The following is a 14312-nucleotide window of genomic DNA, read 5'->3' as shown; positions in this document are numbered from 1 at the left end:
TTTTTTTTGCTTAATTCAACATGTTTTCCTAAATTCAAGCTAATTTTTTTTTTTTTTGCTTAATTCAATTCAAGACTGTGGAATTTTTGACTTTGCAAATTCATCCCATGGACCAGATTGGACCCTTTGGCGGGCCATATTTGGCCCCCGGGCCGCATGTTTGACACCTGTGGTTTATTCAGTTTAATGCAGTTAGAACTACATTAAGCCTATCTTATTGCACTAATGCTGCAGCTAAGTATTTACTCACACCTTCTCTCAGTTTGTTGATGTTTCAGCACATCTCCATTAGCTTTGCTTTAGTGAAGGACCCAGAATATTTTTAATGGACCATGAAAGGTTGGATCGCCATTATCTAATACCTTTGCAGCAAAACACTCGAAACACTGAACAATGATCTAAGCAGATATGTCTGGAGACGTCTATTTCTAGCCTCCTTTTTCCTCTTCCTGTGTGTGTCTCTGAACATTTGCAGTCCTCACATGTTGTCCTCTGGTGACATACTGTAATCTCTTTCATGATTCGTCCCTCTCACAGATTGCACTGTTGTGTATGTACACTGGTAATCCTTTTGTGAGGTGCAGCTGTACCTGTGAGGCACAGCCAGGGGCACGGTCACTTCCCATGTAATCCCTTTAAATGCTACCTGTGGTAATTACTGTCCTCTAACCCATTAAGTATGTTTGATCGAATGCATACTGCGGCTCTGGTAATGAAATAACACGAATTGTAAACACAGCGACAAATGGAGAACATTTAACGCTGTTGCAGACTTGGATGCTTTTCCTATCGTCTCATTTAAATAAGATGAATCATTAGACTGCATGTGTAACTATATTATTTGTATCTTTGTTTTGTTTTTACTGTTTTATCTGCCTGTTATGCTGCCTCTTGGTCAGGTCACCATTGTAAATGAGAAACGGTTCTCAATTGACCTACCTGGTTAAATAAAGGTTAAATTAAAAAAAAAAAAAAAAACGTGACATAACATAAAACAGCAAAAGGCATCGCAGGATGTAACAAAATGTACTGTATACACTGGTTTTCATGCTTTTTAAACCATTCATGGTATAGTTCAGTGATGGGGCCTTGGGTGGCTTTGGCTTCCCCTGTTTGTGCATCATCCTGCTTCGTTGGTTCCTCAGTTTTTGTTTCTCATGTCTTAGTTGGTGGATTCTCAAAAATGTACAGTATTTATTGCACATATGAGTATTTTGCATTGGAAAATGTTTATGGAAATTTATGAAAAAACTTGTAACCTGAATTTTGCTTACTTGAGGTGGTTTTTAACATTTTTGAAAAAAGAGTGAATGCACATGAGGAATAAAAATAAAGCTGCTGACTACTCTGCTGTTTGCTTCCTCATGGATATTCTGATTAAGTATAAAAACATATCTGTAAAACTGATGAGGGGATTGAATTATTCCCGTCTAATTAATGAAGAAACATATCACTGGCCATTTTAGATGGAAAACAATGTCAAAATACTTCTTCTACTCTGTTTATCAGAGCCATATGCATCATAGCCTACATCCCCACCTGCTGATAACTCAACACAGCCTAGATTATTGGCTTCAGTTTGTCAGTTTTTGTGACTTTTCCAAAGTTAATTCCAGTTAATGTATTATGGATGAAGCCTTCTTTGCATTCTGTTCCAACTTTCTATTACTAAACTTTCAGATCAGTTAATCTCTTCTATCTGTGAAGGATAAAATACCATGTCCAGACAAGTAAAACGACACACATTAACACCTATAGTGTGTACACATGAAACCCACAGTGCCTTTGACTAATGTCTTAAACAGCCGCCGGTGTGTTCAGAGAGTAGAAAGCTATTAGAAGACCAAAGGTTAACAGAGTTCCCTGCTGAACTTCATTTCCATTCAGACATACTCATACTTCACAAGGGTCCGTGCCACACCACAGACTCAAACACAGTCCCACCAACTGGGTGGGCTGAAGAAAGCAGCTACAGCCCATTACTCACGGTTGACCTCAGAGTAGACAGGTTAACCTGATCTGGGCTCCTTGGTGATGGTGGAAAGGCAAGAGAATAGTCGGGATGGGTGTTCATTGGGCTTATTCATACTGTAAGCTTTGATTTATTGTATCAGCGAAGGGAATTCCTCAATGTGAACAAAAGAAAATCCTAGCTCACCTTCACCTTCTCATCCTCAACCATTATAATCTGCTTTCACAAAATGCACCTTTTTCTGTCGTACTGTAAGGATGTGGTCAATTTAGCGTAGTACCGCATCTCCCAGAAAAAGAGGAAAATAAAAACCTGATTTTTACATGAATTAATTAAAGCACTTTTGTCATTAAAGTTCCAATGAGTAAATTCAGGGGGCTATGATTATAGGATTATATGGAATTTAATACGCAAAATTATGTTTTCATTAGTATTAAATCACAAAGAATTAAGCACACTTATGTTTTCCTTCCCTTAGAATGAGGTATTTATATTGATAGCAGAAGGTGTCAGTTCATAGTCACTATTGTAACTGAAAATGCACTTCTTCTACTCCATTTTTTCCTGTTTTGTAGGAGTTGGAAACCAGTGTTGTGGTACACTACCAATATAATATCCCCTTAATTAAAAAGCCAAGAACAGACAAAGCAAACAATGGCTCTCACAAGGATGTTTTGCACTTTAGTGGTCGCCATAAGGGAACGTTAGATGCTACTAAATATTACACACTGAGTCCTTACATTTCCCTTTACATAACTAGCAGAGTGTCTTTTATTTCTGCATATTTACATGCCTTCTATGTGAATCTATTAAGACTGCCATACTCTAAAAACACAATAACACTGTCATCATCCCCTACTCCCCCACAGAGGCTTATTGATCATAAATATTGAGAAAGTTTACTGGATGCAAAATCGATACACTGGGATGAGTCTGAGTCGCGATTGATGTTTTAAATATTTAGTAGCATCGAGTAGGGATGTTGCAGATGGAAACCAACTGAATATCCTTTGCTTCTCCATCCCTGTGAGGGCTGCTAATAAATGCAAACCTACATTGACCACAGTTTGTTCAATCTGGGCATTTTCTTTAAAGGGATTATTGTCTCTGGTCCACTTAAACATAACAGGGGGCAGTAAAGAGCCTTAATGCTGGAAGCTACTTGCTATAAAACAGAAAGAGGAAGAGGAAGTCTGCTCTGAGTGGCTGTAGAAACGGTGACGGTGAAACATTGTGGACCCTGTGGATGGGGACCTGCTCCCTCTGTAGACAAATTACATCACTTAATTCTAAGATAATGAAAACACAATTCACATTTTCTAGTAATTCAATGTCAATAAAAATATAATTACATTCAATTCTGCAATTAGACCCTCCTATACCTCACACATTAAACCTTTAACAGAAACTGATTCTAAATACCATCAAGAAGACCTACAAAACAATATATACCACACATCCATCTGATTTATGTGGACATCACGCTATAACTAATCTGTTTCAGGCATAAAAAAATGACATTTCAAGCATCTCTTTCTTAAACTTCAGATTATTTTAACACCAGTCTTGCCAATTTCTCTCCCAAAACAGCTATTGCAGCACCAGCCTTTCTATTTTTAAACCTGCAAATATGTGAAATTGTTATATAGTAATATGTGAATCTCTTTACTCGGCCAATAATAAGGTAATACTATTACACCGGCCAACTAAAGCATCTTTTATAGCATTGCAAAGTTAAATCTACTGTGTCAAATTCACACAAATCAACAAGACAACATTTTCCACTCATCCTGTGAATTTGATGAAGCCTGTAATATGTAATTCAATTGAGTTAAACTTTGAAAGCTAAAACATATATTAGAGACGATCAGAGAAGCTTTTTTTTTGCTTGTAATGGCACTATTACAAGATACAGGTAGAGTTGAATTGGCTCCAACCTACTAACTATGTACGATTGAGATGCTGATGTGAGGATTGAAACATTGGGAGCACTTCGGAAGTGTTTTCTGTTTTGGGTAATGATGATTACATGAAGCCTGAGGCTGTTATGTTGCTGTTGTTGTGCCATGTAAGTAATGAAGTGATTTGTGAAGGGTAGAGCTCTCTGTTGCTGTCTCACCTGTGAAGTGATATTTCTATAACCTCTGCTCAGATTTGATTTATCCTCTATTTCACTGTACCAAGAGAATTAGAAATGCTCTTTGGGGTGTGATGGTCATTCCTGACAAAAGTAGAGCAACAATAACTGCAGACCTGGCATTCCTGATGGGACCACACCTCATTTTGTTGTTCAAGGGAGAGTCTGGGAACCTCCTCCCCATAACGGTAACCCCCCCTTGTACTTTATCCTATTCATCCCCCCCGTGTCCTCCACCTCAATACCTCCCTGTCAGATCTACGCCCTCCTTCTGCATTTCCTGTAAACAGGCTGGTGGGAAGCTCCTTAGGCTGGACACTTCCTCCCCGGGGATGACCTGGCAATGACCTCAGAGCGCCTGGCACCAGGCCTGGCGAGCCAACGACACACCCTGTCCACCACCTCACCACACAGCACACAGCCACCACCCAGCACAACAATGTACTTAAGATGGCTCCCTCATCACTACTAACACTAACATAACAGTGGGCGGAGGAGCTGTTCTGGAGGCCATGGCAGGGCTTTGTCATCACTTTGAAAATGTTCATGTTTAACCATTTGGATTGAAAATGATGCCAAAGGGTGAGCTTAAGATGTGCAAATCTACATATATTAACAGTACCTTACAAAGCATACAGCTGTTCCAGTGTTTACTGTCTGTACAGGGAAAACATCACATTTGTGTAATTGTTGTGTCAACCTGAAACCCTCTAGAGTTGATGAAACAGTTAATGGCCTAGAAGCTGAACACAATGACAATTCCTGGGCTTTCTTTCTTCACTAAAATGCTTTTTTCAACACTTATTTGTTGCTACTATGCTCCTCGGTGGTGATGATTCTGCTGAGGCTGCGTTCTCAAAGGGGGCTTTATCTTTGATAAAGCAGCACTGACTTGTAATTTAGTGTACATGCTCACATATGCATGAACACACACTTTTACAGACAAACACCTTGGTTAGGCTTGGGATGAATCATTAGTGTGCCTTTTCTTATGCCTTTGTACACTATTGTAGCTTGCTAATGAATATGTCTCTTTGCATAGCCTGAATGCTTGTGCTAAAGTACTGCCTGAATGGCACTATACATTAATCACACAAGTGGAAACAAGCCAAGCCTGTGGACAGCAGCTTTGTAAGTTCTCCAAAACTGCATGTTTGCTTCTGTAGGCATAGTTCTTTTATGTGTTTTGCTCTGGGGCCGTTTGGTCATTTTCCTCACCACAAAAATCTGCTTTTTCTCTGTGGACCTACAAACCACATAGACTGTTGAATGTGCTCTCAATAAATCACTGCCATCATCAGCCTGGGCAACCTGGGACAACAGCAACGTCAAGCTTTGAGGAGAGTTTAGTGGAAGATCAGACTGCTACTGCACGTAAAGACAAACACAAACTACACAAACTACACATGGCGGTCCGTTGTGGACATATATAAACACTCAAATAAACATGAACCATGTATAGACACATAGAAGAGTGGCCCCAGCAACAGAAGCATCTCCAGGGGAATGTAATGAAGGTGAGCTGATGGGACAGATAGGTTCTTTGCATCATTGTGAGTGGTGACAGACCTCCACCACACAATGAGCCACATCGATAACATCACAGTGAGAAAACAGCCCACACTGTGGGACCATTGTGTGTGTAATGGAAGGTTTTCAACTGCAAAGATATGTATAAGGTTTACTGGAAACAGAGACAGTGGAGAATATACAGCATGATGTCCTCTGCTAAACATAGCACCTGTAGGAGAGTAGCTATTGAGTCAAATGTATGTGAAAAGTTGTACAAATTAAAGGTAACAAGATTCCACCTTAAAATGAGCTTTCTTTATCATGTCCTTTATCAGTAAGTACACCATTTAAAAATGAGTTGCTGTGATTTATAACAGGCAACAGGAGCCTTACTGAGAAGTGCACAAAAACACTAATTGGGAAATCATAAATGTATGAATCTGATCATTTGATTTTCTGTATAATGTGATATGTCAAATGGAACATTTTGAGTACTAGATATGCTGATGTTGGTTAAATTCAGTTAAACTGGAGTAGTATGACAGCTCGCTGAGAAGGTAAATGACCAAAAATGTTGCCATTTTAAAAAATGTGCTTCAACAGTTTCTTAATGATTTACAAAGTGCTTACAACATAATTAATAACAATTTACAGTGGTGATCTTAATTGTGATGTGGTGCTGGTAATGGCTAAAAAAGACAAAGAGAACAGTTAACTTTGCATGAATTATAAAACAATGGTTATACCATGAAATAGAAATATATTGAGGTAGAGGAATTGTGATCCAGGATTATCTTAAGCCTTTTAGTGAGCTCTTGGTAATGGCCTGTCTCTTTGACTACACACAGGTCATCAAACACAACTATTTTATTAAGACTGGGGAAAGACTGCAGCCCGTAGTGGCTGAAACTGTGGCACAGGCTGGGGTAATTTGGTACAGTCTGACCACAGTGATTCCTCACTCTATCACACATTGCAGTAAATCCTGTGGCCCCTCAAGGGTCCAGTGCAAGAGAAACACCCTGGAGAGAGCCACTTTAATAAAAGCCCTCCTAAACTTAACCATAAGTGTCAGGTACAGGAGAGCAATTACACCAGAACTGCTCTTATTCCCTTTCTATGTTTTGACTCCCCCTCCCCCACCTTTACCTTACTTTATCACCATACTCTTTGTTCTGCTCTTCTGCTCCTGCTATTAACACATCCCCTCCTCTCACTCTCTCACCTCTTCCTCATCCTTCTTCACTTCCTCCTTATGTGAAAGGAGCTCTCTTGTCGTGGGCACCCCCACACTTTCTCACTTTTAATTGCAGCCTATAATGACTTTCACTAATGTGAATAACCTGCACCCAGTGAGCTATTCAATTGCCATTAGATGTTCTATCACCTAAAACTTACATAAGAAGCAGTGGGCACCATATGTGACCTCTAAATTCACTAAATGAAAAACACAAGTAAGATGTCCCTTAAGCACAGTCCATCTTCCCAAAGCTGACGATGCCTGACACAGCAGGCTGCTCATCTCTCACTGCAAACTCTCCAACAAAAAGGAGACGAGCCCAGAGCTCATCACAGATACACTGTTAAGGTATCAGTCACCTGAACAGGTCAAGATTACACCTGAGTGGGTAGGTACAGGCCCAACAACTCAGTTGGCTATACTAAAGAGTGATTTTAATCAAGAGGCATCTCTACACAGTACTACAAAAAATGCACCACAAACACAGTACAATGTACAATTTGAACCTGAAACGTATTTATTGACTACTTTTTGGTACTGATAAATACTCCTCATTCTGCATTAAAGGTTTCCTTAAAGGAAAATCATTTTTGCTTAATTATAGAGGCATCTAGCCTTGTTCTGGTCATTTTTGTCCTGTTTTCTGATGCTTGTCACTGATATTTATGCCACAACTCGACTACAATTAAGACGAAAATAATTTGATTCAGACTCAACACCTCTGCGGATTAGTAGTGTTATTATTAAATTGGATACAACACTAGAAAGAACACACTGTCAGCAGCTTTGGGAGCAAACAAAAGTCTTATTACCTCATTTATACTCGGTGAGGTAGAAGTGTCAGACAGATATGACTACTGATAACAAGAAAAATATGAAATATTACTTAATTTGAGTGAATTGGTCCTTTAAGCATTGTATAAAACTTTAAACAGTGCTTTTACGGTACCTTTCAGTGTCCGCTTTTGATGTCTGGGGTTTGCTGTCAATCCCAGGGAAGCTGTTCATATCCACATAGCCGTCATTCTCATTACAGGTTACTGTTGTTCGCTTTGGATCCTCAAAAAACTCAGTTACAGTATGTGATCTGGTTGGCCTGCCTGGGATCTGGATGTTCTCGTAGTCTGAGCTCATGGCTGGGATGTTTTCGTACTCTGAGGTGTCTGCACTGGGGAAGGAGATGGAGCGGGGTTTTGTCAAAGGCAGTGGCATGAGTGACCGTCGCGAACGCTCCTCGAAGGACTCCACTCTAGAGACTCCACCCCTGCTATAAGCTTTGTTGTCCCCCTTTCTCCTTTGCTGGTCTTTATAGAGGACAAATGTGGATGGCAGGTCTGATGGACGCTGCTGTGGGTTCACAATGCGAGACTGGAGCTGAGGAGAACTGCCGGTACTCCTGCGATCAAGCTCTATGACTCTGACTGGACCATGGTGGCTGGACTCAGAGGAAGACCGTGAAGAACGGACACTTCCATCACTAAATCCCTTTGAATCTGTCTTCCTCTTAAACTTGAGTGCTAGAAAGCGCTTAAAAGAGGTTTTCTTCTTCTTAGACTTGTCATTTGGCTCATGCTGGATCAGAAGGGATGGTGAACTCTTAGTTACTGGTCTTTTTGTGATGTATGCCAGCTCAAAGGGAGGTGGGATGTCCACAAGAGATGTTGGTGTGGAAACACCACTGGATGATTGATGACTACGCTGGGAGAAGCTTCCAGAAGAAGTTATAACACATGGGAGGGAAAGGGTGTCATCTTTCCTCTTGAACCTGATCTCATCTTTCTGAGATAGATCGAACTCTGTGTGAGAATTTAAGGAGAGTTCTGGACCCTCTGCAGACCGGGAGTACAACAAGAAGCGCCTGGACTTCATGGACGGGATCAGATTGTTGACCCCAGGCTGCGGTGAATGGCCAAGCGATTCATTGTTCTTATCCAAAGCCACTGAGCAGTAATCATGATTCTGGTACTCTGTTCCCGGCTCCTCTGGAACAGTCTCTGGGACATAACCTGGAATTTTACCAGAATAAGACCGTGACCGTGTCACAATAGTCTTTCGGTCTAGTGTCACAAAGTTCTCACCTTCTGAATCAAATCCTGCCTCTTCGTAGATATGCTCTTCACTATCTGAATCTGTGTCTTCATAGTAAGGCACAATATGGCAGTCCAGCTCCTCAATGTCTTCCTCGAAGGCCTCAGTGGTGTGGGCAAACACCACCCTGTTGGTGAGCTCTGGAGTGCGGCCCAGGTCTAAGTTTGTTGGGACTGTGATGTTGCAGAGCCTGAGGCGAGGCTGGCAGCTTCTCCTTTGGCTGAGGAAAGCCTGTTCACGTTTAGCTGTTCTCTCTTTCACACTTTTTCCTTTGATATGTTTCTTTTCAGTTTCTTCCTCTTCCTCTTCATCACCTATCTCAACATAATCCTCTGATGAGACACACTCCAACTGCTCCAAGTCATCTGCATCTTGGGGGCAAAATGACTCGTCAATGTCTGCATACTCATCTGCTGACTCGTTCTCTTTTGCTTTGTCTTCGTGCTGAATTGACTGCTCAGTGCCTTCTTCAGTATCACCCTGTTCTGAGAGGATTTGCTTATCCTCTAGCTTGTCCACATCATCCGATGACACATAGTAAGGTTCCTGGTTAGAGGTACCTGGTGTTTGAAGTTCACCGGATGGTTTGTCATCAGTGTCATCATTACTCCACTCTGGGTCAGCAGTGTCAGTCATATCTGCTGGAACAGCTTGAATGACTGAATAAGGCCCAAAAACATCCTCAGTGCTGGATGTGAATCGAAAACATCCAGAGAGATCTTTTGTAGCCCGTTCTGGTTGCCAGGTCTCTGTGTCCCCAGTTTCAACTGTTTCACATGACTCACATGTATCGCTAGCATCATCTGCAGGGCCAATCACATCATAGGGATACTCCTCAGTTACAGTTGGCAGGACGCTGAATCCAAATTCAAATCCTCCCGCTTCCAGCTCATTCTCATCTTTAACTGAGCTACAGTCTTCCCTTTGTTCACTCTCTGCTTCATTGATTCCATAATCACTGTCTTTATCATCCTGACCGAGTGTTTGATCAAGGATTTGTTCCTCTATGTGTTTATCTGAGTGTTCTGTAGTCACACAAAGTATTTCACTCTGTTCCTCCTCATCCCTTGTTTCATCCTCTGTTTCAGGAGCAAGTAGTGAAGGTGTTGATGTTCGTTCATCGTCAGTGTGATTTCCACCTTCAGACTGGTTCAAGTCATTGTCAGTACTTTCATCCTCAGTAGTATCTGCTTTAACTGTGTCCTCAGAGCCTATGCTGTCTACATCACCGTCACTGTTCAATATCTGACCTGCTTCATCTGATTTGGCCTTAAATTCCTCTCCTACAATGTCCTCTTTATCATTGTCTCCAGTGTTATTGTTAGTATGGTTATCCTCTCCTTCACTTTTCTCCTCTGCCATCTCATGAAGGTCTTCACTCTCCCCATCAGAGTGAGCCACGTCTCCGTTACTCAGGCTGTGTGGAAGGCAGGGCTCCCCCTGTAGGGGTCTAGGCTTGGGGGCCACAGGAGGTTTAGAACCACGGACAGGGGGAGAAGGCCTGGACATCAGCTTGGACTGCACTTTGATGGTCAGATGACTGCGGACCTTTGGCCGAGGGACTTGCAGTGGATTCTGAAAATCTGTAAAAAGAGAGCAGAAGATATTGACAAATCTGTTAAAGTCACTCAAGCAGCGTTTCTATTTCATTGCAATGATGAAAATCCATGTAATACAAAGAGGAAGCCCAGCTCTGCACAGCAGTCAGTGACACGCGGAACGCTGCAGTGGACATTATCAGCAGGAAAAACAACAGAGCCACAGGGTACTTAGAGGAGGAACAATAACATCTCATTGTCTGGGAAATGACACATACAGGCTGAGGTCTAAAAGCAGGTTTGGGTCTAACAATTAATTAGTTTATGTTATTCCGAACTTAAAAAGATGATTTTGTAATCACTACAGAAGTCGTATATATTGTATATCAGTGTGAAGGCATTAAGGATGATTAGGAACTCTAAATCTCTAATCATCTTCATCACAATGTTGTAAAAATCTATCTAAGTGAAAAATAGTCAAGTAATTGAGTACACTTCTGAAATTTACAACTGTCATGAAACACACCCATACTTAACAAAGTGTGTACACCCCTTGTCTTTTCCTGTTATTTAGTACCTGCCCTGACGCACATCCTATTAAACCCTGAGTGCACTCTATCTCTGTTCATATTGTTCACTCTCTCTGTGTCTTTTATGAGTTACTTGCTCTCAGTTTGAAAATGATGTTATGTGAGAAAATGTCATTAATTACTAAATCACTGTTCCGACACTTATGTTGTACATATTTTCCATTGTTAATGTTCCCATATTCATTTCATATTTTTCTAGGTACAGTTTATTAACCAGTCCAGCAGAGCCTCTTTTACATCTCCACACATGTTGTACACAGGGGGAAAGACATTAACAGCATGTTTCCCCACCACTCTTCCACAAATCTCTCTAGGAGTCCACATTTTCACAACACAAATGGACTTCCTTCTCGTCATTCTTCCCTGATTCTCACGAAACATACTCACACTGCCTTGCAGAGACACATAAACACACACATAGATGTAGTTTTTTTTTTTGGCAAAAGGTCCTTTGAGTGCGTCAAAGAACAATAAAACTGGGAGAGAAAACAGAGGCCCCAGTCTGACAAAGCACCCAACTGCAAACAACAGGATATGAATTATGCAACAAGAATTCAATTAAAACAAATGTTTTAAAAACAAAGGAAGAGATAGACACTGGGACCTTGGCTGTGCCAGGCTTTCAGGATATGATTTCAGACTGTGTCCTCATCATGAAATGTCACCTATCAAGTCATAACAATAAGTCTTACGATCAAAATGGGTTTATCATTTTTTATGTTAAAATATAGTTTTTTTGCCACATGTTGCCAGCCAAAAACATTGGTCAACTTTTAAAAGTCTAATTTTAATCACTTGCAAACCCTTAGAAGAGTATGCCTCTCCCCACAGACATGGATTATAATCCAATTTCTTAATATGATCTTAATCCACCAACAGAGCATAATTCCCTGTGGTGACATCCCATTAAAACAACTTTACTAATCTATGGTTATATCCCATCCTATATCCCTGCAGCAATAAGTAGCATATGAAATTATTCAAATTTAATACATGCATGTTTAATCTGTATTAGTGCTATATTGTTTTAACTTTGAAACAATACATGACAAGACCTGCAGAAGGCTGCATCAAGTAAGATTAAATTACTCTTAGAAATAACATTAAGAAACACATTTTTTAAAAACAAAATCCGCCAATTTCAGAATGAACACCCCGCTCTCCACCCATAAAAAATAAACACACGGAGCATTACTTTGTTTGCAGTAAAACGTTAAAAGTTCGGTTTGTCGACAATTAACATCAGTATAAAAGATTCCAAACCAACCTGCGTTCATTGTGGGACATCATCATCCACGGTATTCCACACTTATCCTCATTTTCCACACACCGACCGTTTCCCGAAACCGACTCCAAAGGACACTGAAACTTAATCCAACCCCGAACACATTGCGGGGAAATCAAGTTGTAAAAGAAGAGTTGTAGAACATTCCGTTTTTTCTCCAGTGGAAGTGGACTTGTGACACAGAAGCGTGTGTTGTGTTGCAAAGTGGCAGCTGCGTCTTCAGCCGGCGTGTATCTCTCTCCAGTGCTGATGCTCCAGTCATTGGTGCGCTCCTGTGGAAACGGGAGGCGCGGCTTGGCGCTTCCTGAGGCAGGACTACAGACCAGGACCAGACCTGGACACAGAGCCTCTCTCTCCATGTTTCACTTTTGCAATACCCAGCATTAAACTTTGGACATTTTTGAACAGAGTGGGAAATTATGCATATGTTTACAGAATTGTGCTTTAAACTGCTTCAGGACTCAGCTCCATTGCATTGTTGTTTAGGAGCAGACATGACCAAACCCACTGTGAGAGGATTTGAACCGGAAATATGTGATGTATGAATAAAGCAAAATTAATCTCCAGATTTTCATTGTGGTAGGGGGCAGTTTTAAATCTCAGCAAAAGACGAGACTATTTGCTCAAATCTAATCTGGTCATAGTCTGATGCTCTGCTGACCCTGTTGCAAAGTTCAGACTTTCACATTCACATTTACTTTTTATCTTTGCATACATCATGGAGAGATTGGACAACTATCCGTAAAGAGATATTTGAGGTATTTGTACTGTATCAGATGATTAGAAATAAAGCAGTGCTTCTTCTGATTTTTCCAGCCTGTTTTGCTCCCAGATTATTTCCTGAAACTGAACAGTGCATAGAAAGGTTCCTAAAAGCAGTTTCCAAAAACAGTTTCTCTAGGACACCAAAAGCTTTTGCTATTGGCTGGGCTTCCTGGCCCGGCATCTGTTGCATGATTGAATGAATACAACCCTTTAAAAACCTCTCTTCATAACAGGAAACCGCTCTCCCTGTTTCCTGCACAACAGGCAACACTTCCTTAGCAACAGATGGGAAAGGTTGGTGATGTTAACCCCTTAGGTAACCTTTCACAGAGCTGATTGACTGGTGCTGTGCGGAGCCTGATGGTTCGAGGAACGGGGAAACTTTGACCAGGGATTCATGGTGGGCTTTCAAGGACAGAAACACCTTGTGCAACACAGGAGACTGGGATCCTTGCCCGCTTGGGGTCTGATTTGACAGCTCCCAATGCCGGTTAAACGCCCACATGTTGGGATGGGAGTACCTCACCTCCTCCTTTTTACCTTTTTTCTAATCTCTTGAAGGTCAAACAATGCAGCAGACCTCAGGGATTGTACAGCAGAGTTGAAGTGATAGAGATAGAGTATTGAGGCACAATAAAAGAATCAGCTGCACTGTATCGCCGCAGGACCCTGACTGTTGCAGTGGCATAGAGACACATATATTATACACACAGCAAAAGTCTCACACCAGATGGTTTGGTGCAGGAAGAATTAAGCTCTGCTGCAGGTACAAAACTCAAAGAGGTGATTATAGAGTATTAATATGATAATCACTTTATGTTATATTTGCAGTGGCATAAGCTTATACTTTTATGTTCGTAATGATACAGTGTATGAATTATTAAGTGTGACACTAAATAGGCTATTAAATATTAACTATTTTTTTAGTTAAGATGGGACAAGTATATGTGCTGCAGTAATTAAGAAATTTCTTTCGTAAATACGATGCTGAGTAATGTATTTTTACATCAATACCACTAAAACAATGAAATCACTGTGACTCAGTTGTTTTGATTCCACTTGTTACAATACGACACAGTAATAACCATTATGCAGTGTTGAAGCCAAGACAATTTTTAATGTGTCAGTAGTAGCACATTTATAGCTGCCATAAAGTAACCTTTTGTTTTTGAACTGGATAACTAA

At 40.8% G+C, this 14312-nt stretch overlaps 1 protein-coding gene across 2 annotated transcripts in view; it reads right to left on the bottom strand.

The window, feature by feature from the left end:
* Nucleotides 1-12619, bottom strand: part of fgd5a (FYVE, RhoGEF and PH domain containing 5a) — a 52959-nt gene extending 40340 nt beyond the window's left edge. For both annotated transcript variants that reach the window (XM_030134532.1, XM_030134533.1), the window contains exons 1-2: nucleotides 12345-12619; nucleotides 7811-10532 (exon numbers count right to left, since the gene is read on the bottom strand). In XM_030134532.1, coding sequence (XP_029990392.1) covers nucleotides 7811-10532; nucleotides 12345-12354 — 2732 coding nt within the window. In that variant the 5' untranslated portion in view covers nucleotides 12355-12619. The remainder of the gene's footprint in view (nucleotides 1-7810; nucleotides 10533-12344) is intronic.
* Between the last annotated feature and the right edge of the window lie 1693 nt (nucleotides 12620-14312).

The sequence above is a fragment of the Sphaeramia orbicularis genome, chromosome 5 (genome assembly GCF_902148855.1).
Source record: "Sphaeramia orbicularis chromosome 5, fSphaOr1.1, whole genome shotgun sequence".
Classification (NCBI taxonomy): domain Eukaryota; kingdom Metazoa; phylum Chordata; class Actinopteri; order Kurtiformes; family Apogonidae; genus Sphaeramia; species Sphaeramia orbicularis.
Note: the sequence above shows the minus strand (reverse complement) of the source record. Positions and strands in the feature narration are given on the sequence as shown.